This window comes from Gasterosteus aculeatus, chromosome 9 (assembly GCF_964276395.1).
Source record: "Gasterosteus aculeatus chromosome 9, fGasAcu3.hap1.1, whole genome shotgun sequence".
In the NCBI taxonomy this organism is placed as follows: domain Eukaryota; kingdom Metazoa; phylum Chordata; class Actinopteri; order Perciformes; family Gasterosteidae; genus Gasterosteus; species Gasterosteus aculeatus.
The window spans coordinates 16963283-16984743 of NC_135696.1; the positions used below are offsets into that span (position 1 = coordinate 16963283).

The window sequence follows — 21461 nt, forward strand, 5'->3', positions numbered from 1 at the left end:
TGTTGGCACACTCAGAGGCCATCTCTACACCACAAATAAATACTGATATAAGAGCAACACGCCAGATGTATTCATATCGCATTTAACCCCATGACGTTCAAACTGGCAATCACACTCGAACCATTTACGCGGAGCCTCGTCTCCTCCCCGGACTCCAGTTGGCGGTGCCGATGCCGGTAGGGCTGAGTCGTGTCTTTGGAAGTGGTTGGGAACTGTAAGGTGCTGTCTTAGCTGGAATGCAGTTTCTGAGATACGGAGGAGGAGAGATTTAACATCCTTCTGTGCAAAATACTCCCTATGCACGACGGTGGTGGGGAATCCAGGGAAATAACTCACACTCTCCGCCACTCAAATTCTGTTTATGTGTTTAACTGTTATGCTGCTGATGTGACCTCCAGTTTTGTGGGAAACAAAATAGCTGCAGACAATCGGCGTTCCTCTTGCTTTCATTTTTATGACCTTTGCACTTGAGGAAATCCCTTTTTCAGATTTAATCATCAGAGAGCCAGACTCTATGAACCCAGAATTAGCGGTTTCTGCAGACTGGAGAGGTGGAGTTGTGTTAAAAGTTATATTAAAAGAAAACCTCCTGTTACTTTTAACAACACACCTTCACGTTACTAAGGGCCAGAAAGTTGCAGGAACTTTGCAAGAGCCAAATCGTCGAGAACACTCACTTCTCCACAGGCTTTTTTCATCAGATATCATCATCGCTGCTTTGGCAAGTCTCCCCTCCCCCTAATTAAGATCGTCTGTTCATGTTATATTGATTAATGTCTGATGGAGTCAAGTGCCGGCACTAATCAGGCTGTTATGGAAATTCCTCCATCAAGATTCACGTTATATTTTTCTCTCGTGCTGTAACTTTTTGTTTTCGAGGAGCGTATGTCCCGAATTAATAAAGCCAGGCAGTAAACTGAACCCTGTTAACTCTGTCACTGCTTGTCACAGTAGAATTGGCCTCAAACTTATTCTCTCTCTCTCTCTCTTTCTCTCTCTCTCTCTCTCTCTCTCTCTCTCTCTCTCTCTCTCCTTCTATCTCTCTCTCTGTTCTTTCTGTTTTTTTGCGCATGTGTCCCAGTTAAGAAATTGCTTACATCCCACTCAGTCTGGGGCTGGATTGAAATTTCCCATAGGGTATGTACCAATATGCAGAGAGCACACTTCGACAGATGCCATCAGAGAACAAGCATATGAATTACCAGGCAGCCTGCCATCTTCGAGTTCAGACAGAATGGCATTAATACCTGATTGCGATCCAAACAACAACACAACAACAACATGAAAGCCAGAGCTACAGGGAGCAGGTAAAGGTTTCATCATTTATATATTAATGGATTTACTAACAAAGACTTCACTACCCCTTCAAAAGTTAAAATGTCATAGAAGCTGCCAACAATCAGGGGACTTTGGAAAAATAAGGGAGGGGTGGGGGTAAGATATCAGATGCCGTCAGCAAATCACGTTCCAATAAATTAAACATTTGCCACTGCTGACCATAACTAATTCAGAAGTCATGATGAATTCATGACTACAATTAAAGAAAACACGATCGCTTTAATTTTAAATGGCTGTAAATATTGGCATTACCCAATTAAGTCACATTTGACTAGGAAAAGTACCTGTAAATGGACCGTGAACACTGAACCGATACGTTTCACGAGGATGCAGGAGAGTTTCACTCAAAGTTTTATTAGAAAGTTTCTTTAACCTGTCTTTAATGACATGACATATATAGCATTTTGTAATTATTCAAAATAAAAAGCAAAAACAAAAAGTACTCCAAAGATGTATACTGATTAATGTAATCATGCTTTATTGTTGTAAAGGAAAAATTGTGTTAAAGATGCTTGTTAATATATCTGGTTGAAACTGTCCACTTTTAAAATACGTAAAAGATTACTTGATTTGTTAGTTTAATGCACTAAGAAAATGTGCCTTTTCTAACAAATATGTAAAGAATTGTGCCGGGCAGGAGCGATGTGATTGTCATTGGTCTAATTGAGTAGTTTTCTGCTTGAAGCAGCTGCTGTGTCAGCTCTTTGTGGGTGTCGTTGATGGCCCCTCTTCCTGCTCTCAGCGCGCATCATGATGAAGGGTCCATTTCGAAATCCATAATGGACACTGATGCAGGAGCACTCTTCTCGCTTGACATTGAACTGTCTTCTTCTCTCTTTCGGGCATTCAGTCATCTCGCAGATGGCGGCCTCTCCGTCTGCCTCTGATGTTCGGTTTGTTTTTCTCACGCAAGGAAAAACGATTTATTGGCCTTTCTTGTTTTTTTTCTTAATTTGTCATTTAGATGTTTGGTAATTGAAGAGACAACCCTATTTCCTCCCACCTTTTAATCCAGCTCCAAGTGATTATCCACTCTTTTTTTACAGCCCCTGTGAAGCTTTATTTCAACACTGCGTGGAAGAGTAAGATATTGTGATGTGGTGAGGCCACCCAAGAGGCGGTTAGTCTGTAAAAGTAAAAGTAGTCTTCTGGTTAGCTCCTACATCCCATCTCAGCCGCCCCCCCTCCTCCTCCTCCTCCTCCTCCTCCTCCTCCTCCTCCTCCTGTCAAATGAGGGAAACAAACTGTACCATTGCACCACGGACACTGACGTCCCCGGTGATTCCTCCCGTCTAATCCCTGCTGCCTCTTGTGCGAGGAAACAGTTGCGTGTAACGTACACAAGACATCACGGGATCAGAGTGGGATTGAAGGAGAAGGTAGGAAGGATCTAGGGAAAGGGGCATTTGGGGAGGGGGGGGCTTCCAGATGCCCTACGCCACTGTGTGTGTTTGTGTGTGTGTGTGTGTGTGTGTGTGTGTGTGTGTGTGTGTGTGTGTTGTGCCTCGTGAGATGACTGTCAGCAGGCGGTGCCTCTGAGAGAGGAGAGCGACGGGGGCAGGGTGGGGGTGTTTCTAAAGGCGGGGGGGGGGGGGGGGGGGCAGCCTGTTACCAAAGGGAGGTGGAGATTTACTATCCCACCCAGTCAAAGTGCCTCACACACACACAGAGATACACACACACACACACACACACACACGCACACGCACGCACGCACATACTCTCCACAGGAAACTCCATAATGCGAAGGCACCTCAGAGCAGACGGGTGCATTGCTCAAACCAAGTGGGATACGGTGCGGCTTTGATAGTGCGTTAATTACTCATGTGATGTGATACAGATGTCTGGGGGCTTCAGCCGAAAGTTTGCCTGACGGTTTTCAAGGGGGCCAGGCAGACATTTTAGAAGCGGTAGGTGAAAACCAAATGCATTTATTATTTATGGGTAGATCAGTTTGCGTGCTGTCACAGATCCCAGCAGTGTCGTGCTGATGCTAAACTGCGATGCTACTTGAAGGGCTGGCTGCTAAATTGTTCTTTGTGTACTTGGTGACAGCTGGGACTTTGAACAGGAAGAACTGCGGGCTGTGAGAGTTGCCGGTGCAAGATGACATGATGAAAAAGGGCTTCACGGTCGAGATGACAGTTTTAAACTTTATCTGCTCTTTACCGGGAGTTTAGTAGAGTGAATTACTCTGGTTTTGTCTGGAAGTTTTTCCTGTGTCAAGTCAGCTAAAGTGAAGGTAATTAAGCTTTGACCTGAAAAAGGGGAATTGCAGTTTTTATTTTATTTTGTAGATTTGGATGATAATCTCATTTTCAATTCTTTTATACTGTGCATTGAGAAACGTTGACAGGAAATCAACCCCCGCAGAAGAAAGAAAAAGATCTTTCCTTGTTAGCCACATGTTTAAACCCCTCCAAATTAGAAACAGGGGGAGAATGCAAAACCCAGGAAATCAAAGAGTAACAAACCCACATGAGGCTCGCCGTGAAACGGCCCAAGAGGTTTCACTGCGTAGCTGGAACATTATCGACTCCAAGCCGTTTGCCAACGACTCCCTCTTCCAGGGACCAACGAGAACAAACAAGATGCCCAATGCGCTCTGCCGCTGCCTCATCCTGGACCCTGTGACTCTAACTGGTCCCGGCATCTCCCATCTGTGCCCCCCTTTGGTGAAACCTTTTTGAAGTCTTGAAGAAGCTGTTTAAACTCCCATCACAGCAAAGGACAGTTATGCCGTTTAGCTTCCTTGAACCTGATATGTAATATTCCACTCTAGCTGTATTTGAACTGCTGGCAAAATGCAATGAATTTGCTGGAAAGTCATTTGTCGATAACCAATTTCTCCTGTTGCTGTTTGTTTTCTCTTCTCACCAGAGACCCATTGGTACCGTCTTTGAATCAGTGAAACCAAAGCGCTGAATGCGTTCCATAATGGGCAACCCGGCTGTACATATGTTGCTGCTAATGGCCTGTATGGCAGCCAGAGGAATGTGCCAGATAAACAGAGCTGAAGCAGATGAGGATTCTCTCCCAGGCTCTCTCGTCCACTCCACCCTGCAGCCTACAGGTTTCCACAGCACCGGCAGTACCAGCAGGGCGCCCGGCCTCCGCCCGGGGGTCGAGGCACAATCTTCGGGGTGGGGAAACGACAGCGTCGTGAAGAGGCCGATGCGGCCTCCGCGGTGCCTCGTGACCACCTCGATTAGCGGCTACTTTAAGTACATCAACACCATGATTTCCGTTGTCGTGTTTGTCGTCGGCCTGGTCGGCAACGCCACCCTGCTGAGGATTATATACCACAACAAGTGCATGAGGAACGGGCCAAATGCCCTCATTGCCAGCCTGGCATTGGGGGACCTCCTCTACATAATCACGGGTATACCCATCAATGTATTCAAGGTACGACTTCCACTCATCTGACGCATGTTTCATTACTGTTCCTTTTTTGTTACTTTTTTGAAAGCCAAAACCTGCAGAGTGACAGGTCTCCGTGGCGATGTGACGGAATGCAGCAACAATGGAGGCCATATGCAGAGATAAGGTGGAATATCGCGAGTACGGAGGGGAGGGGGGGTGGGTGGGAGGCGTGCAAACGGTCGGGAAAGTGCAATCAGTCGGCTGGCGTTATCTTCCTTGTGCGGGCAGATCAGCGATGAGAGGAGCAGGGATACGGCCGGCTTAAATAAACACAGGAATCAGGCCGTGGTCACACATGCCGATGGCCTGGCGTTGACCCGGGACATTAGTCACTGACCCATGTCTAGAGGTTGGTTTTTTTTTGGAGTAACCCTTGCTACTCAAGTGATGAATCACTTGGGATTTTGAACTCAGGCCCCCATTAAAGCCCCATCTATTATGTTTTATACAAATAAAAGTGAGATCAGTTTGATTAATGCTTTTGTTTAAAAATGCCTTTGTTTCTGGGGTTCTTTTTAGCACTATGGTTGTCTATAATTATTATTAAAGTAATCGAAGAGCAGCAGTCGGCTGCGATTTCGCGTTTGGATTTTTGGTGACTGAATTATGCCTTTGGAATATGAAGCGTGGAATGATGATGAATTACGCTCAGGGCTCCTGTCTCGGGTAGATTTACACCGATAAATAGCACGAGCCTCGTTTGAGAACCGAGGATGATGGCGAAATGGAATCATCTGTCTTGATCTTCCCAGTGTGACGTGGGACGCCATTTTACAAGAGAGAAACGAGGAAGCCACCTGGTTAGAATTAACCCGGGATTATGGGGGAGAAGGAAACATGTGCCAAAAAGGAAACAGAAAAATACCTACCGGGGGGGAGAACAGTGCGAGCACAAACAAAGACACAGCCACGTCGACAACGTCGAAACTCCTCGTTCACTTCCTCGGGGCCGTGACAGTGTTTTCAAAAACAATCATCTTACTTGTGCGCTGAAAAGCGTTTCCTCTTTGGTGCTCTTCTGCGGTCCTGGGAAACCTAAACGGCACAAGTGAACAATAACGACCAGGAAGCTCTCTGAAGTCCTTCTTTGGCCTTCAGCTTTGTTCAACGCAGTTTACACAAAGGTGCCAAGAGCGCTTTGATGGAAATAAAGGTGTAAAGTCGCGTGGCCTTGACTTGTTATCTCACAGGAAATAATGTCAAAAGAAGTTGTGGAAAATACTGGGGACAAAAATAGTAGATTATTTCTAAAGTTCAACAGCATGTTTTCAGAGGCGATATGTTTGCAGGAGATGGGAAAGTTTTATCAGCTGATGAGCTCCACACGGTCCTTGTCAGACTAAACTCACTGTGACGTTGAACGGCCTTTGATGTGCCTCGATCTGCAGTGAAATTTCCTTAAATAGATATTACTGCTCGCGTGAACCCAGCAGCTAAAGTGAGAGTGAAAAGTCTGCTCCCAAAAGCCTTTTTAAGACCGATTACTTTATTGAAAGAATTTACTTTGTGTCGTTGTAGCTACGTCAGCTAAGCCGAACACTTGATTTGACGAACAAATGGTACCAGTGTGACAGTTGAGAAATACCCGCTTGTGATTGACAGTCATTACTTGTGCTTCTTCCACCAGCTGCTGGCGTCGCGCTGGCCTTTCGAAGCCACCGCGTTTGGCCTGTTTCTGTGCAAGTCGCTGCCCTTCCTGCAGAAAGCTTCTGTGGGCATCACGGTTCTCAACCTGTGCGCGCTCAGCGTGGACAGGTCAGTGCTCTCACTCTTAAGTCCCGTCAGGAGCTTTGACAGCAAAGACTTGAAGGGAAAGTTCCTGCTCCACGTAAACCTAATAATGATTTTATTGGTATTTTGTGAATATTGTGGGGATTTCTTTAAATATGAATGTTACGGTAAGTTTAGTACAACCGTCTTTCTCCAAAACACATCCGACATGATGTGTTTTTTTAATGTCATTGAGGTGGTTTTATTTCTGTTTTTATCATTCCGTGGAGACGTATGAAGAGGAGCAACTTTCTTCTAACGTCACATGGTCAGCCGGAAACACCCGAGCGAAATGTCTCAGATATTTTCCTTCCATAGCTGAAAAAACAGATACTATCGCACAGCATTTTACGGAGGCAATAAAATCATTGGAGAAAAAAAATGAAACCAAACAATTGAATTGGACAACGGCAATTAATCCATCTGTTACTACACTGCTCTGGATCAGTTTGTCACACTTGTTTTCATTTTAATATCTTTTTGGTTATTACGCAATGCAGAGATTTTCAGTACAATTCCAGTTTAATGACACAAAGACTCAGTTGGAAGGGACGAACAAACGCTTTCGGGAAAGCTCGATACTGACCGAAGTCATTTTGGTTTCCTCTGCATTGAAAGCTCCTCTGTGAGATACTCATCTAATGGAACGATTGCAGTCACGTATTTCACATTACGTGTATGACATATGCACTGCAACTATATATAACGCTAATGTGAAAAGCATTACCTTAATGGCAAGTATACAGACAACTCACTTTTTACACTGCTATTACTACCTTGATAGAAATTCCCCGATGAATAAATGATGACCATGGAGTGCTGTAGCCGTCATCTCACTTTGTGCACCAGACAAAACTTCAGAGACAACAGAACTGAAAAGGCTCCAAGGTTCAACCAGGAAGTTCATTAGTTAGTTAATTAGTTAATGAGCTCTTTTCTAAGAAAAAGACTGCAGGGTTTTACAGTAGTGTTGAAGAGCAGATGCTCACCATTCATGTGCAGCGTATTTGGTGTGTGTGTGTGTGTGTGTTTGTTTGTGTGCATTAAATACTTGAGTCTCTTTTGTGTTTTTTCAACGTTGGAGGAAGGCAAAAAGGTAGATACATTACCACTTAGTGAAATATAAATGCCGCCACGTTGTTCAACAGAGAAATTCAAATGTGTCATGAAAAATATATTGTTTTTGCCATAAAATCTTGATGCAGGATTTTACTAAAACATTTCGACAAGTGGTTTCCATTAATGAAACAAACAAGCAAACAAGTATTCAGTGGGTGGGAAAAGAAAAGCCGGTAGACAGACCTCTCTGCCAACATGGACCAGTCTGTTTGGAAGCTTAACAAAAAAAATATAAATATTACATATTGAAAATAAACAATTGATCATCTCGGCACATTAATTCTTAACATTTGGATATTTTTCGCTGACTGAGCAGTTTGTTGTGCTTGGTGTGCTGCCATGCATTGAGGAAAACACTGTTAGCTTTGTCAGTCAGGAGAGACAAAGTACATGTTGACTGTTTAATGACAAAAAGCAACGTCGCTTCCGCAGACCCAAGACCAAAGAAACAAGCCGGTTATCGTGTCACATTATATACCTCAATAATCATCATTTGTTTCTCGGTGGTGCTACATCATAACCACTTCCGCTGTATAATAAGAAATCAATCCCCCTGTCATTTCCGAATACGTCTTCTCCGTCTGTTTAACCTGTCTGTGTGTGTGTGTCCTCCGCAGGTACAGAGCCGTGGCGTCCTGGAGCAGAGTGCAGGGGGTGGGCATCCCTCTGCTCACGCTCACGGAGATCGTGTCAATTTGGCTGCTGTCTCTCTTCCTGGCCGTGCCGGAGGCCATCGGGTTCGACATGGTCGACTTTCACCGCGGGAACCAAACCATACGCACCTGCATGCTAAAGCCCAAGGGTGGCTTCATGGAGGTACGCTGTCACGCCGCACTTATCGTTTATGGATAAGAGAATCGCTGCTCGGTGCTTTTGCTTGTACTCCGGCCAAGATGTGCTGTTTAGAACATTGTGTCAAGGCACTCGTTGGAATGGAAGTTGGGTTTTGTACTAAATAGACAAAACGTTACTGGACAAACGAGATAGGAAACCCACTGGCATTGAAACTCCACAAAGTGAAAATGCAATTCCAGCTCGAGCTTTCCGTTGTCTACAAAGAGTGTTTGTTTTGAGTCAGAGATTTAGTTTGGAATGATGATGCGCTATTTTGGTTGTAGGGGCGGACATTTGTAGAGTGTGACTACACAAGTAAAATATATCATCTGCAACATTCCCCTGCTTGAATAACTTAAAAGACAAGACATTTAGTACCAGCTCATAACTTCACGAGTACTCAACCAAAATCCCCTTGTGAGCCACAATGTGAGTATGTAATACCAAAAACAATACAAGTGGAGTATCACACGATACACCACGTGTACTTTCTCCCTCCATGTGATCCTGGACCCGCTCACATCGTTGGGACACATAATTGAGGGCAGGCCGAGTGCAAATACTGAGAACTGAAAGATAAGCAACATGTGGGTCCATTTATTCCATATGTGCAAAATTAAGTAATCTCTTTCACATAGCAGTGAAATCAGAGATCAGAGAAAAACTGGCCTTTTAACAGAATCTTTTAAGCTATGGAATCTTTATTTCACTGAATTTTGTTTTGTGGGTACACAAGGCCAAGGGACAACTACTAAAAATGAACAGAATGTGGAACTGTTTGGAGGAGTAAATGAAAAGGGCAGTTTGGACGGTGTATGTGAGAGACACAAACATCGTCCACACCGATCATGCATTTATTTTCAGTTTAAATACATCTGATCATTTGCTGTGCTCGTTTTCCTGCAGTTCTACAGGGATGCAAAAGACTGGTGGTTGTTCGGCTTCTACTTTTGCGTACCGCTCACCTGCACCGCCGTATTCTACACTCTGATGACCTGCGAGATGCTGAACCGCAGGAACGGCAGCCTACGGATCGCCCTCAGTGAGCACCTCAAACAGGTTGGACAATACTTCTAATATCGTTCCTGGAACACTAACGGTTATTTTTAAACTGTAACTTATCCTCAGAGTGTTTCTTTACAGAGTCAAATTGAATTGGCTCAGTCTGCCAGTTGCACAAACGTAGTCATGTCTTGTTTAGTGGTGGATTCACACCTGTTGCTTCTCTCTGCAGAGGAGGGAGGTGGCCAGAGCCGTTTTCTGCCTCGTCCTTATCTTTGCCCTCTGCTGGTTCCCGATGCACCTCAGCAGGATCCTTAAGAAGATGGTTTACTATCCGCAGGATAACAAGCGCTGTGAGCTGTTGAAGTGAGTTTTGGTGGAACAAATGTAACTTGAAGGTGTAAAGGACACAGAATATGCAAAAGTACATAGCACAGCACTGTTTTGTCATATTAAATGTCTTTTTGGCAGGTTAAGAAAATGTTTTCGCCCCCCCCCCACCCCCACCTCATGGCCTTCCGAATGCCTACGGAAAAAGGAAAACAAATGAGGCTTTATCCGCCAGATGTAATTACCGTTGTTGGTTCTCTATAAAACTAATCATAACGAATCCTTTCTTTTTTGGGGGCTTTTCAGTTTCCTGTTGGTCCTGGATTACCTGAGTATCAACCTTGTAACAATCAACTCCTGCATAAACCCCATCATCCTCTACTTTGTCAGCAAAAAGTTTAAGAACTGCTTCAAGGTACAATGCTCTCCTACAACAGATGGGTAGTGATGTCTGTCACGTACACACACACACACACACACACACACAAACAGATTCTGGCCAGTAAAGCAAACGGTGAACTTGACCCCTTTGACACATGAGGCTTATGATGGCGATGACATTTCTTGAGCAACATGTGAAAGTAGACTGATGATTTATGTATTCACTTGGTTGGGCTGAGATCACATATTGCAAGTGTCAAACAAAGATAAACCATGTCTCAAGTTTGCACATTATAGGATTTATCCAACCGGATAGCTTGGAAATACATCATCTGAATACACAAGTTACTGTTCTGGATAACAAAGTGTTTCGGCATAAAACAGATTCACGCTTCTGCTTTTGTACAGATCGAATCAATCAGATAAATAAGATACAATACAAGAAGAATTTGCCTTCTTTTGGATCACTGTTTCCCCCTGTTCCCAGTACTTATGCACACCACTAGATTATCTAACCTTGATCATTTTATTACATTATTTCTTTCTAACTTTCTTTTCCCTCTCTCTCTCTCTTTCCCTCTACACGGTTTTCCAGTCGTGTTTGTGCTGCTGGTGTTACTCCGACAACCAGCTGAGCAGCATCGGACCCATGAATGGCACCAGTATCCAGTGTAAAAGCCCCGAGCCCAACAACGTCCACACTGATCGCAGCATCAGGAAGGACAGCGACTGATCTCATCTCATCTCTCTTTTTTCAAGCACTTCCATATATCCAGCAGCTTTTTCTTTTCTTGTTTTTCATAGATACAACAAATGCACACCTGTTAGAAAATCTACATCATAAAGTAGCACATCCTTTGCACCACTAAAGCAACACATGAGCCTGGCAGGGACGTATTAGGACAACTAATAACAGAGCGCACATTGCTCTGAAGTGGCCGGAGCCACTCTTGGAGGAAGAGGGAGGGTGTGGGGGGGGGGGGGGGGGGTGGACAAACTCTTTGTATTCCCACACCCACGGACAGTGACGCGCGAGAGATGTAAGGGGTGGCGGGGGTGAGGTGAGGAGAACAAGGACTCTTTGCAGGATGCAGCTGAACGGTGACTATGAATTACTCTCAATCAAAAGCAAACCGCTCTATTCCTGCAAAGGGCAGCACAGCTGGGAAGGATGCACGGAGCCACAGGAAGGAAAGAGCAGACTGTCACAGGGAATGACGGCACACGAGTCTGTGCTGTCCCCATGAGTTCACCGCTCACTGATGGAGGAAAACAGGAAGGCGTGTTACCGACTTGAACAAAAAATTAATTTTCCATTAAACATGCAAGGAGTTGCGAGGCGTATCTCACTCGCAGTTATTATTCATGGAGCTGCTTTGTGGTGTAATTAGAAGAGAGTTTTGAAGTTTATTTGCTTCCCACTACCGGACAAAAAACGTTTCTGATTAATCAGGAAAAAAGGGGAAATTATTCTGATCAGAAATTGGGAAAACAAACTATTTCTGTTTAATGAAATCATGATCCACAGACAGTGGGTTAATCAATGAACAAAACATTTGAGCACAGAATAATTTCTGATGTCAGAAGCCAAAAGTATCCCTGCAAAAAATCAAGTAGGGGGTTGCAACTCTGTAATTTGATGGAACATGAGAAGCAATTGATGAATACGAGGTAATACGTTATGACAGGTTTGATAACAGCGTAGATCAAATAAACAGGAATTAGACAGGAACGGGTGGGAATTTGCTTTTCTCTACACACTGTGAATTTTAACAAATATACTCAACGATACTTGTGACTTTTATGCCTGTATAACGGAATATATATATTTATGTATATATCTATAGTGTCCACTTTTATAAAGTGTTATGTTGCAGTAATAAAAAGTATTTTACGGAGACAACATTACCTGTGTAATGACGTAGGACGATTTTTAAAGGCGGTGGAGTTGTTAATGTTGGTGGAAGACGTTCCAAATATTAAAGCCCATACAGCCATAGGATTAGCTTTGTTTAGCATATCCCATTACAGGTCTTTTTTTATATATATATATACTGGAGAAAAGGGAAACTGTGCTGTTCTCTGTGAGGGTAAAAACACACCACTGCCTTTAATTGACAATTTGTGTTGTTTTTTTTCTGGTTAGCTGCAGCTATTAGCAGATTGTAGCTGGTGAGAAATCGCTGTGTACTCAGCGGATAACTGGCCGCTTATAACGTGTTCATCATTGAGCTTCATTAGGTGGTGGCGGGCCGCTTCTGTTAGCGTTGGACTGAGCCAAACTAGCTGGTTCCTTTCTGCTTCCAGTCCTTTACGCTGACCTGAAATATTTAACATTTGACATTAACATTTGAGTCGCCCTAACCTTCCCAATCCAACGCTATTTACACGCTACAAACGACAAGGAAAACAAAAACGGCCAATGTTAGCTTGCTGCGCGGAAGACAGGTCGCAGCAGAGGTTTTGCTCGCGCGCTGGTTGACGTCGGCGTGACGTCAAACTGCTTGCGAACCGGCCCGCTGCATTCTTTTAGACGGAAACAGGGTGAAACATAAACACTTTGAAAGAGGTTGACACCGTGTCACTCAGCGCCCGGCTGTCGTCTGTCCGCGCGGATTCATATCAAATGCTTCTATTGAAAATTACTTGTTGACAGTTTTTATGCTCAAATCATATTCCACAACCACAAACTTGACTGCCTTATACTATTTGATATGTGAATATATGTAAACGTGTGTGTGTGTGTTTGTGAGGTAGCATGAGTGTGTGTGTGTTTATGCGAGTGCTCTGTGTACAAGTACTTGCACTTCATTAGCTGGAGTATCTTGCACATGTGCACAATATAAGAGGGGATAACTGTATGCTACTTTCTGTTTTGTTTTACCACTATCCTTTGGAGCAATTCATTATAATCTTTTAGAAAAAGGAATGTATACAATGTTTGTTGTCATTTATGCTGCTGCTTAAACCAATAAATCAATTTCCATCCCCACAGCGTGGAACAAGGAGGTTTATTTCCCCGTACTGGTTTCCCCGGGAAGTCAAGGGGGCCCCTTCTGTTTTTCATTTGCGTCTGTGAGAAAGGGGCGTCTGGGAGTGATTTTGAAGAACACTGTGACCTGCCCGACAACTGAGCCCTCAGGGCTGCTAATGTCAGCAGAGAGGATGTGAACAGCTTGGATGGTGGGAATTGGATACATAAAACTTTTCATCTGCGTTACTGAGAGGGTTTAAGAAAGGGAGTCCGACCATTGAATCATCCGTGTATTAGTCATGTCGGCTTTTGATGTGGAAAGAATATGTGTATCCTAATTAATACCATAAAAAGTCGTACTAAAGTAATACAAATGTTTTCAAAACTTAAGTACAAAAGTGGCACTCGGTATATTTTTCTTTTGGTGTAAAGACGTTTTTATAGTTCTTTCAGGAGAGAATTTCTCAGAATTCAGTGTCTACTTTGCTGTGGGCGAAGGTGTCATGAACCCCCGATTATGCTCTCGAACCTCTGGAAAAAGAGGCATCCGCCAGAGCCGAGTAGTCACATACAGAAAGTTGAAAAACATCCAAGTCAAGCAAAAGATTGTAGAAGCTGTGGCTTTATCGGACATTGGCCTTTTATTTGTTTTAGTGGGTTGGTGATAAATCTCAGCCAGGTCATAAACTTGATGAAACTGCTCCATATTCCACATATGAAATCATCCCACAATCAGGTTGCAATAACCCCGGACAGAATTGCTCAAAACATTGAATGAATCGCAGGAATAAAAAAATCGGAATGTTAGGAGGAAACACGTTGGAACATATTGATGCTTTTTTGGGAAATGTGAGAGAGAGAGGAAAAAAAGAGAGTTTGGGCTAATTTAGCATAGTGGAATTTGGTGGGAACCTTGTTTCTTGCCAAAAGTGATTTGAATAAAACTCCAAAACAAATAACAAAGGATCACGAAGGTCAAAAGTGCCCCTCCACGCAAAGCTTCGTCAGATTTGACAGCTTATAGCAAACAAGTTCTCAAGACCAATCTAAATTCATGACACAGACAACAAGGAATTCTCTATTAGGGAATAAAAGATTCTGTGATTTACATTTTTATTCTTTAGATATTACAATATGATAACAGTGATGTTTTTCTGGCTATGAGGGAACTAATACAAGCAAAATAAATACTTGTAATGTTGTTTGCTTTACTAAACTTGTACAGTATCTTTATGCAATCAAGATTAAATTTTCTTAGAGTTGCTGAACTTTATTTCAAATCCAATATCAAGCACTCAGGCCTCAAAAAGGTAATGTCCCCCTACTCCAGTGCTTCAGGGGCCCCAGAACCTCCAGGTTCCCGCTATGTAAACTGGTTTGTGCTTAATTTATTTCCACTTTGTTTGTAAGTATAAAACACTTGAGGCCCTGTCTTAATAGGAGGCTTTGTGTGGAAATCACATTAAGTAACTGTTACGTTTTGCGTTTATTTGGTCAGAGCCTGTCAGATTGTGGTAAGAAATTGAGGCTGAATTCAGACCCTTCATGGTCTGACTGTTACAGACACATGACTGGCAATGACAACAATGGCCAAACAGCTTCTTTTTTAAAGGTCGACAATATTGTAATTTGTATTAAAACACCCAAACCAAATGGATGTATTCCACAAATAAACATTTTGCAAAGGGTGAACAATAGCTTTTGAGCATTAAAGAGGAATAAATTCCATATAAAGTAACGCTGTAAATGCATAAGAGCTCAGGCCTGCAGCCCTTGATTTTAACCGCTGTTGTAAGAGCTTCTTTGACTCCATCCAACTTCTTACGTTGTTTTTCAGGAACAAATGAACTGAAGTGAACAGCCTCAGTGAGAATGAACATTTCCTGACACAACGACCTACGGCAGACACATCAAGATAAATAAGTAATTGTTGAACGATGGCAGTCCTGCGTATTCCTCTGACAAAGGAGGTGCACTTTGGAAGATACATTTTACATCTCAGGATTCAGTGTGTCTCCTCCTTTGCTGTGCGTTCATTCCTCAGATCTATCCTTCTGCTTGTCCTGTCTAAGTGTGTCTCCTGCAAGGCACACACTGAGCGATGGTGTACCGGCCCTACAGTCATGGCTATGATTCAGCGAGACATAACGGACGCCACATCCGCTATGCTGGAATCTGTTTGGGATCTGATCAAACACAGCATATGTTTATCTACCCTGCCCTCACACGGCTTGTACCCTGCATGCCGCTTTGCATGGCAATCCCTCCGAGCGATCCGCCATGGCACTCGCTTGCACGACTTGTGGCGAAAAACATTTCTAATTCATAAAAGCCAAAAGGACCAATTAAAAATTCATGCACAATCTGTCCTGCCACAACCAGTGATTTCTGTGACTGTGGGGCAGCGGAGACGCGCAGCAACGGAGACGAAAGTTCTGCCTCCCCTCATTCTAGACTTAAGACACAAAAAACACAAATGGGTTGAAGCGTGTGCACAAACACGTGCGCGCACGAGAACTGAAGGTGATGAGGAGGTTCTGATGGGTATTTTTGTACTATTTTGTTATTGCGGATTGAAGAGAATTGCATAACAAAAACAGGGCAAATTGTTAAAGGAGTTCTTTAAAACAGGAAAAGTTGAAAACAAAAATGATAATATTCTGTTTAAAACATGTACCTGGCTTTAGTAAGAGATACATTTTTACAATGATAAAATGGAAAGTAACACATTTGTATGATTCTTGTTTTTTGGTATCTTGACTTTCGGCTCTAACAGGCCTCTCTCTCTGAAGACCGTGACGTGTCACATGACAATTATAGTTGTAAATAATGAAATTAAAGATCGCTGATTTCCATTTAGCTCCTTTGGTTTCAGGTTGCTGAACCATTTTTCATAGTGACTCACTGGCTTACTGGGAGATTGCTAAAGAAAAAAAGCCATTGTAAATGTTATTGATAACACCTGTGCTTTTCCCTCAAGTTAAAATGGTTGCTGTGGACTAAATGGATACAGTTTTACTGACTTTATAACCAACACATCATATTCAGTTGTTACCACAATATGTTCATCGTATGTTTCAACTATAAATTAAAGTTTGTTTACTTATCTAATATTTTATTCTAACTGGCATCTGTGACCAGTCTGAGTCTACAACATTGGATTTTAAGATTTTATTTCTGGTATGCTGGAAATCTTTAATTCACATTGCCATCTGCTGGCGAAAGAAAAGATCATGTGACCAAAAACATTTCTCCGGAACCAAACCAGAGCTGCTGAAAGAGAGAGTCGCGTCAACGGTTCAAAGGAGTGCTCCACACGTGATTAAGAAGTCCTCAGACTTGGGGATTTGGAGGGGGGAGGCAATTTGAATGCACACATATTGGTAGAAATTGTTTTTATTAGAATTTGCTAATATTTGGTAAGGTAAGTGTGTGCAACAGCCAATCACCTGCCTTGTTGAAATACAGTATTTTAGTATGAGTGTCCTTGTTTAAAGGCAGAAGTGTGTGAGATACAGTTCCATCAAGAGGTGCAACTGCAGTTTGTATTCCGCTGTGACTATAGCTTTAACTACCGAGAACTATACTCTGTTATGCCAAGAACAACAACAACAACAACTACAAAAAAAAGATGACGTGACTCTTATTAAATGGCTCCGAACCGCACAATAAAGGGAGGAAAATCCTCTTCATCAATTGGCTAGTTACCTCGATTCAACCAATCAGATTGTGGATTGTAGGCGGGACCACGTATGACGCATAAACCAGGAAGTATACACTCAACAGCGATTACTTTTTTTGGAAAACTTTTACGATCGTAAACCTTCTAAAAAGACTGTTATGTGTTGTTTCATCTAAAGAGGTGGACGATTTATCTGACTGGAGTGTTCCTTCATTGAAGTAGACATGTATATACTTTCGATGGTTCAGACAGGACAATCTGCTTCGTTTGTTTACATGGGGAACAAAAACTGACCAGCTAACGTTAGCCACCTAGCTTCATTAAATCGAGTCATATGAGCTCGTAATTTTCCAGCGGCTTCTTCCCCGGGGATGTAAACTTAACGTTAGAGGAGGAGACAACGTGGCCGTACACTGGACACGCGTTGTCCTGGGTCCTTTTTAAACAATGCGGAGCTGACGTTTAATGTGTCGAGCGTCAGGTCACCTCTTTGGTCACCGGAACCTGCGGCTAGTTCACGATGCCTTGCTCATGCGGCAACTGGAGAAGATGGATTCGGCCTCTGGTCGTCGTGCTTTACATTTTGTTGCTGCTAGTCGTTCTGCCTCTGTGCATATGGGACATGCAAAAGTCAGGGGTCAGTTCTAAAAACGAATAGATACATGCTAATGAGTTTATGAGATATAAGGTCCACTGTGTTTGACTTTTAGTATTTACTGTTTGCATTCTGATGCTTTGGTCACTGCAAGAAATCTTTATCAAATCATTGGAGTCTGTCGTTAACCCCTAAGAAAAGCATTATCAAGATCACATTATTATTATTATTATATATATCTATTTTTATTTCAGGTAGTCACTAAATAACGTGTTTTTCTTAATTTTAATCCAGTATAATCTAATAATATAACATTTTTCAACATGTTGATTTCAGTTTGAAATAGTCATACAGGTCTGGCAGATTATTTCACACTCTGAAAAAAAGTTGTGGTTCTATTTCATTTGAGTTAAGAACCTGTTTTTACCCTCGGCTTACTATGGGATGTAGAAAAGTTCCATTTTCCTGCCAGTTGCCTAGCGTTTGATTAGACAAGGTTTTTCCAGCGTTGACTGTTTCTCTCTCTGTTTAATAACAGGTCGGCACTCATAATAAAGCATGGTTCATCGCCGGGATATTTGTGTTCATGACTATGCCCATATCGTTATGGGGCATCCTCCAGCACCTGGTTCACTACACCCAGCCAGAGCTTCAGAAACCCATCATCCGGTAAACCATTCAACAAGCATGAGTTCCGTGAATGCTAGTCTGAACGTGCTTTCTGATTGATTGTGTGTTTTGTATCTCGCTTTAGGATATTATGGATGGTTCCGATCTACAGCTTGGACAGTGTGAGTTGTGTGTAATCTAATCAGTGCCATGGTGCAACACAAGAGTAATCCGGCATCCGCAATAACCAATTTCACATTCCCTTGTGATGTTACCGCCAGTTGTACCATTAGCAGAATGGGTTCAAGCTTTAAAGTTCTTTACCCCCCCATCCCGTGTAATCCTGCTCCTCTTTTGACATCTCACAGTGGATCGCCTTAAAATATCCAAAGATAGCGATTTACGTGGACACGTGCAGAGAGTGCTACGAGGCCTACGTCATCTACAACTTCATGACCTTCCTGCTGAACTACCTGGAGAATCAGTACCCCAGCTTGGTGTCCATGCTGGAGTCCCAGGAGCAGCAGAGACATCTGCCCCCTCTTTGCTGCTGCCCGCCCTGGCCCATGGGAGAGTAGGTTTCCTTTGGAAATGTGTGTGTGTGTGAATAGCAACATGTTTGTATCATGTACTTTTAGCTTGCTTGCGTTTGAGAGGGAAATGTTGTTCTTGGTTAGCGTGTCTCTTCCTCAGTTCATTTTGTCCCCAGGATCAGTTTTGTTCCTTTGAACTGAAGGACCAAAAAAACTGATTTTACATTTTTCAGCATCAGCTATGTTTTCTAATTTTGTATTTCATAAATCTTGCCTGTTAAATGTTTTAACACATTATAGTTGTGTTATTTGTCATAGAGCACGATCAAAAAATTTTTAAAAGTCCCCACGTTTCCGATGACCATTAGGGATTGGGCTTGAGATTCCACTCCTATAAGCAAACTACTTCTAATCATACATGTATTTCCTCTGCAGGGTTTTGCTGCTGAGATGCAAACTGGGAGTGTTGCAGTACACAGTTGTTCGACCCGTCACAACAGTGATCGCTTTGTAAGTGAGCTCTGCTCTTCACGCACATTTTTATTTCTGAATACCGTTGGGAGCATTTTTTTTTCTTTCCCCTCAAGGATCTGTGAGCTTTGTGGAGTCTACGATGAAGGCAATTTCAGTTCAACAAATGCATGGACGTACCTGGTCATCTTCAACAATATTTCACAACTGGTAACACTGCCATTGTTTGTTTGTTTGTACATGCAGCATGTCATGTAAATGAGATGGTTGAATTTGTTTTTCTCCCGGTCTAGTTTGCCATGTACTGCCTGGTGCTGTTCTACAGAGCTCTGCGAGAAGAACTGAGTCCGATCAAGCCGGTGGGCAAATTCCTGTGCGTCAAAATGGTGGTGTTCGTCTCGTTCTGGTAAGTCGACGACGCGACCTCTGCCTGTCTGGACGATACAACTATATGTTCAAATGGCATCAGATGATTGTAGCTGCCGACAATCGTCATTTTGTCGACTCTTCAAGGCAAGCGGCGTTCATCGCGCTGCTGGTGAAAGTGGGCATTATCTCAGAGGCGCGTACGTGGGAGTGGGAGAGCGTGGAGGCCGTGGCCACGGGCTTGCAGGTAAGCTAAAGCGGAACTAGATGGGGAAATAAATCCGACCCGAAATGTCTTGAGTTTGATCTAAACACGCGAGTTATTGAATAAGTACATCTGGCCTCCCTAACCCCCCGAAATCCACACGGTCCCGTTGTCCCTCAGGATTTTATCATCTGTGTGGAGATGTTCCTGGCAGCCATCGCTCATCACTTCAGCTTCACCTACAAGCCTTACATCCAGGAGGCCGAGGAGGGTTCTTGCTTCGACTCTTTCATGGCGATGTGGGACGTGTCTGATGTCAGAGCGGACATCTCTGAACAAGTCCGCAATGTTGGTAGGTGCCCCCCCCCCCCACCCCCTCCCCCCGGTTTGCCGGATTCCTGCCATCGTGTCGCCGGTCATAACCATCTGTCTGTTCGCAGGGAGGACGGTTTTGGGTCGGCCAAGGAAGTCGTACTTCGGTGAGGATCCGGGCGACGGCGAGCGATCTGGCCTGCTCTCTTCGGGCTCCCAGGACGCCGTTACGGAGGCGGCGTCCAACCCCGTGTCCCCCAATGGTCAGTACCAGGGCCTGGGCAGGACCCTCACACCGCACTCTGCGTCGGCGCCGGCCGGGCTCAGCTCGGCGCCGTGGGATGAGGGACCCGAGGCTGGACTGGAGGAAACCCCGGAGGAGGGAAGGAGCAGCCCCGGCGAAGAACCGACGGAAGCAGACCTCATCGTGATCACCTAGCGGGTTTCCTTCAGACATCACAGGACCAGACGGGCCTCTGACAGCTCCAAGAATGTTCAGTGAAGTTATGGCACTCAACAACTGAAAGAGAATGTGCGTTTTCTGCCGATTTTGTGCCGCTAGCGAGCGACGTGGCTCGGGGGGGCTGTGAAGGATGGTTTTTAATTCATCATAGCTGGGAAAGATTTAACGACCCCAAAAAGCACACTCATTGTGTTCCTTGATGAGACGTGTGTGTGTGTGTTTTCCAAAAAGGAAATGTCATGATCTCAGATGTGACAGTTGAATGAAAGCCAAATATGCAACTTTTCTTCACCATATCTTGATGGTAAAGTGGTTTCAAAAGAACAATTGAAATGAGCCATCGTAAATACAAGTTACGATATGAAAGCACATTAAATATCCAGAATAATCTTTTCTTTTTTTTTTGACTCTGGCGGGATGAAGAGATGAATTTAGGAATGAAAAGTTTAAATTAAACTGTTTAATTTGTATGTTTTAAAGGTAAGCCTGCTGAATGATACGTCTGAGCAGTGTGATCAATATTGATACGATGTATTTACTGCAAGTACAGTCCAACCATTTAAACAGAATACCGTTACAAACGACACATTAATAGATGTCTAATAACTCTTTATTTAAGCTTTCACTCGCTTTATCAGCCGTGGAACTAATCTTTCCACTACATCCATTTAGCATTTTATACCACAATCAGCAATATTTTGCTGATGTTCTCCATCACTTTTATTTTGAAGTTACTGCAACTTTCCTCCCTAGCTTTGTTTTTATTGTGATTTACATGGATTCGTGCAGGTTTGTCATTTTTATGTAAAGGAACATCAGTCTCTGTTAAAGAATCAAAAGCATAATCTTTATTGTCTAACTTGAGAATGCCTTATGTGCTTTTATTCTTTTAATAAAATTGATGGTATTACATTAGATGATGTAAATGGTTCTACATATTTTAATTCCATCTCAAAGGCCTCATTAAATCTGATTAACTACATTAAGTGAGTTCTTTTTTTCTTCCATTTATTAAAGGTCGTTTTCTGGGGATCGTAACAAACAAAATCAACAC

General features: G+C 43.2%; 2 protein-coding genes across 4 annotated transcripts; both read left to right on the forward strand.

The window, feature by feature from the left end:
* Window positions 1-2581: 2581 nt before the first annotated feature.
* ednraa (endothelin receptor type Aa) lies at window positions 2582-13189 on the forward strand. Of its 3 annotated transcripts, none has more exons than XM_078109134.1 (8): window positions 2582-2717; window positions 4219-4743; window positions 6389-6516; window positions 8268-8466; window positions 9391-9543; window positions 9719-9852; window positions 10123-10231; window positions 10793-13189. In XM_078109134.1, exons 2-8 carry the CDS (start codon window positions 4264-4266, stop codon window positions 10928-10930), a joined length of 1341 nt encoding a protein of 446 aa, XP_077965260.1. In that variant the 5' UTR covers window positions 2582-2717; window positions 4219-4263; the 3' UTR covers window positions 10931-13189. The 3 variants fall into 3 exon arrangements, with proteins under 3 accessions (XP_077965260.1, XP_077965259.1, XP_077965261.1); XM_078109133.1 differs by lacking the exon at window positions 2582-2717 and adding an exon at window positions 2998-3248; XM_078109135.1 differs by lacking the exon at window positions 2582-2717 and adding an exon at window positions 3445-3580.
* Window positions 13190-16902: 3713 nt separating this feature from the next.
* tmem184c (transmembrane protein 184C) lies at window positions 16903-21389 on the forward strand. Its single transcript, XM_040186678.2, has 10 exons — window positions 16903-17490; window positions 17987-18117; window positions 18203-18239; window positions 18426-18631; window positions 19026-19100; window positions 19178-19271; window positions 19355-19467; window positions 19575-19674; window positions 19813-19984; window positions 20073-21389. Exons 1-10 carry the CDS (start codon window positions 17374-17376, stop codon window positions 20381-20383), a joined length of 1356 nt encoding a protein of 451 aa, XP_040042612.2. The 5' UTR covers window positions 16903-17373; the 3' UTR covers window positions 20384-21389.
* The last annotated feature ends 72 nt before the right edge of the window (window positions 21390-21461 follow it).